Here is a 4,449-nt window from a genome sequence, read left to right as displayed (position 1 = left end):
GGGGTGGGGGGTTTCTCGAATGGGACACTGAATACCACTTGCTTACAGAAGGCATGTATAATATACATAGAGAGATCAAGACAGTCGCCTGCACTATCAGACTCTCCTTTGGAGCCGGGCTATGGAGACACTTCTGTGCTTCAAAATTTAGCACAGCACCTCTGTTTTCAAGGAAATGTATGGAGCAGGCTGTGAATCTACATTTTCATTGAGTCTGATCTCCAGTGCATGTTTACTCAGAAGTAGCTCCCACTGTGATTTGCAAAAGAGTGTGCATGGGATTGCAGCCTTCCTTGCAAGTACGTAATGTGACGTTACCATATGTGTGTGCTTGCTAAAGTGCAGATCCCATTTTGGAATGGGCTGCTGATCAGCAGTAAATACTGTTATTTCAGTGGAATTTATTTTCACAAGTAATGCCTGTGAGTTATATGAATACTATGCATTTATGTATTGAAATATTAGTGTTATTGTTACTATTGTTATTTTGTATTTATAGCCAGCCTTTCTTCCTTTTCTGAGAAGCCCAAGGCAGCTCACACAGTTCACTTCCCCTCCATTTTTACCCCAACAACCCTGTGAGGTAGGTTAGGCTGGGAGTGGATCACTCAGAAACCTTTATGGCCAAGTGGGGACTAGAACTCAGATCTCCCAGATCCTGAATCCGGTACTCTAACCACCACACCATACTGGTTTTTAGTTGTATCCTGTCTTTCTGATACAAACCTCCTCAAGGCAGCTTACCAAAAACTCCCATCAATTAACCAACAACATCACAGTAAACTGGAAGGTCTGCAATATGTCTTTTGATTTCTGTTGGCCAGGCCTTTAGGAGATTAAGACATTAACTAAAAATGCAGTTATTTCATCTAGAGTCTTTTGTAAGGAACTGATATCTAATATGGCTGCATCTATTCCTTTAGAAGATGTTTAGGAAAATATGACAAACTGTGCATTTTTTCTAGAAACAAATGGACCTGGTTCAGAAATAGCTTATAACTCTTTCCACCATCAATGAAACAAAACGTACCTTTTTTATATACATATAATCTTACACATGTTTTATTTGAGTTGAGTCCCAGTAAATTCAGTGGTACTTGCTAAAATTGCAACCTTGGGGCATTATACTTTTCAGCTGGTTAAAGCTGCTTAAAATGTAACTGGCTAAGGTAAGAACAACTGTCCTGAAACCTTTTACTGAATAGGTTCAGTTCATTTTTTCATCATTAAACTCACACATGTGTGCACACACAAGCACACACACACACAGAGAAATTCCATAACCCATTATTTAAAAAGCGGGTACTATTGGCTTCAACACAGTTTTCACCTTAGGGTGCTTTTATCAAGGATGGATCATGGATGCCTCCAGAGGAGGCTCTTGCCCTCCCATTAGACATTCATGGAATTTTAAGAGTGGGGGTGTACAGAGGTGACTGTCTTCAACTCTTAGTCCTCTTACCACCTTCTTCCATCTTGTACCCTTATTGCAGAAAATCAGCTAAAGAAAAAAAAGACAGACTAGCTGCCCAGGGCCTTCTAGCTGGTAATGCTTGGCTGGAAGCACCCCATAACCACTCATTTTATTCCCTCTCCTCCATGTCCCCCATATACTCTGTAACCTGCTTGAACCCGTAACTTAGGTGGAACTTTCACCAAAACCAAATAGGACTTTGTCCCTGCTTTTCCGAGTAAATGATCCAGAATCAGGACCTTTGGAACAACACTGGCACACGGGCTGGTCTTACCCCCTCAGAGGTTCGTTTTACACTTTTGACTGCTGCTTCAACCATTGCAGCATGAAATACATTATAACAAATGCCCAGAGCAAAACGTTGCTTTGAAAGGAAAGGGGCAAAGATAGAATATGTCAAGGGAGGTTGCCTAGGGGAGTTGGCTAGTCCGTATTTGTGTTTTGTTTTTATACTGCCCAATAGCCAAGGCTTCCTGGACAGTTGACAGAAGTTAAACAGGCATGAGTCAATGGTTCTACTCACTACGCATCGATGTTTTACAGTGGTCATCATCACCGCATTCCACTATTTTGTATTCATTCAGGGTTGGATCCAGATTGGCTATTCCATGAACAGAAGGACATCTTCCATTCAGGGACTCCAGCAGAGGCTCCCTGATGGAAAGCAGGGACCAGAGGCAGTTGCCCCTTCCCCTTGCAGTTCCCACAGGGTCCCCCAGAGCAAGTTTGGAGAGGGGCTGCAAGGAAGGGAGGAGGCACTCCAGTAAGTGCAGCTCTGGAGCCAGCCTGTGGCCCATTTCACTCCTGAAATCTTAGTAGATCGACCCAGTGTTGATTGGTCAATTAAATCTGCACAGGAATACAGCAACAGATCTCCAAGAGACATTCCATCCCCTGTGGAAGAGAAATGGGAGGGAATCTCCTTGTGATCTGAGTTTTGTCTAAGTACTTCCATATACAATAATCATAACTTTAACAAGTGAGGAGAGGAACCCTGTTGCATGATTCAATGAGAAGTCATTTTAATGACAAGGAGCGCAGCACGTTTATTAATCCATAAAGCTTTGGACCCTTGCAAAAGATAATTAAAAATGCCCAAACCCTTTTTCTAACCATAAAACAACCAATAGTGCAAAAGAGACAGTGATCAAGTGATCTAATTATAGAGCACCATGTCTTGAAGAAAGTTTTGGAAAATATTAGATGATCATTTTTTGAAAATCCAACATAGATGGCATTTATTTTTTTTCAAGGCTGCATTCAGTGTAGGATTAAAACATACCCAGCATATTTCAAGCCCAGTCTTTGGGAACACGACTTGACTTCACTACTTGACTAACAGCAAAGCAATGCATCCACAACTCACTGTTCGGAGGAAGGGAAGTCTGTATCTTCTCCAGCAAGACGCCGCCTCTGTACCTATCCCGTCCCCTGAGCCTCTTTGCATGACTTCTGCCATCCTCTTGCTACAGTTCCATTTCTCTCCAGACTGCTCTGAGCCATCAACCTGCAGCTGCAATCCTGCTTGTGCAGACCAGGCTGCACCGAGCACTGTAGGGCTTTAGCGCTAATGCCCAGCTGTGAGCAAACATTCTCTGTTGACTGCTTAGCCTTTTTAAACAGAGCTGCATGCCTCTCCATCTTACTCTGATTTGCAAAGAAGTGCAGTCTTTCAGTGCCTGTGAGATTTCCTTCTTTCCACTTGGGTTATCTCTGGACTGTATATAGAGTAGATGGAGAAAAAAATTGCTCAGATATTGTGCAGAGTGGATAGGCCATGTAGTTAGCAAGTAGGTCTCCTGCACAAATAATGAGGACCATTTGTTTGGGGAGGGGGCAAGGAGGGGTATGTGGCTTAATTCTGCCTCTTAAAAAAAATTCCTGCAGACCCAAATGATTTACAGGACTTCATTAGCGATACTTTCTTTAACCATGGGCAATGCTGAAGCCTTCTCAAGAATGACTTATTTCCTTTCCCTCCTTCTCCAGTGTCCATATGGTCAAACAAATGTCAAAGATCCATCCAAAAAGAAGCGGTTCAATTCTTTTTTCTATGTTTGACAATCGAAGGCTTTTGCATCCTACCATGAAGACTGGTGGAAAGGGAGGAAATAATCAACCATCACTCCCACCTCTTCCTTCTTTTCTGCTCCCTATAATTTCTGTGTTTTGCATATTGGCGTCCCTTTGACCTCTCCTGTTCCATATCCTGAATATTTGCCAATGGTAATTTAAAAAATCCATATGTGTGCCAGTGACACTGAGCTATTGACAAGTCTTTCTGTGACTACAAAGAGGCTGTTGCCTTGCTTTCTGATGTCGTCAGCCCGTTGAGGGGAAACCAGCCATTCTGGGGATAACTTTGTTTTGCTTAGTGGTTCTGTGGCATTCTTTAGCAAACTGTTCAGGAGTTTACCGTGTTGAGTTCTGTTAAACGAAGGCAGCATGAAAAAGGCATAGTCTATTCTAGCACAATGCTAGAAAGAATCTAGAAAGAGCTGTTGCATTTAACACCTCTCTCCGAAATACTCTGGCCCCTAGCTTCTAAATATATTTAACACCCTGATCCTATGCATGGTGACTTGGAAGTAAGTTCCACGGAGTTCAGTGGTGTTTCCATAAGTGAGCATGCATAGAACTGCACTTTGCAACTTAGGATTGTTCATAGGTTTGGGGATCAGTCGATTTTTGTTGCACTGGTTTACTGGTTTTGTCACAGACTGGGGAACAGCTTAATTTGGCTCCCTGAGGAAGTATTGCAGCTGAAGATGAGCGTTCATAATGCAAGTCACTCTTATATGAAGATGTATATTGCATTGAAGTCAATAAGCCTCACTTCTGCCCCCATGATCAGAGTATGGTGATGCGTTTAGAGGCCTTGAAAGAGACCATGGATGACCATGAAATTAAAAGTAAAGAAGTTAATATTGAGAGAGAGAGAGAGAGAGAGAGAGAGAGAGAGAGAGAGAGAGAGA

The 4,449-nt window shown here is 42.5% G+C and overlaps 1 protein-coding gene across 1 annotated transcript in view; it reads left to right on the top strand.

The window, feature by feature from the left end:
• Positions 1-3,732, top strand: part of CUNH1orf53 (chromosome unknown C1orf53 homolog) — a 9,975-nt gene extending 6,243 nt beyond the window's left edge. The window contains exon 3 of the mRNA XM_044432254.1: positions 3,464-3,732. Within this exon, the coding sequence (XP_044288189.1) occupies positions 3,464-3,535 (72 nt within the window). The 3' untranslated portion in view covers positions 3,536-3,732. The remainder of the gene's footprint in view (positions 1-3,463) is intronic.
• The last annotated feature ends 717 nt before the right edge of the window (positions 3,733-4,449 follow it).

Source organism: Varanus komodoensis, unplaced genomic scaffold, assembly GCF_004798865.1.
Source record: "Varanus komodoensis strain SLA01 unplaced genomic scaffold, ASM479886v1 scaffold24, whole genome shotgun sequence".
Classification (NCBI taxonomy): Eukaryota; Metazoa; Chordata; class Lepidosauria; order Squamata; family Varanidae; genus Varanus; species Varanus komodoensis.
This window is presented reverse-complemented; position numbering and strand designations above follow the sequence as displayed.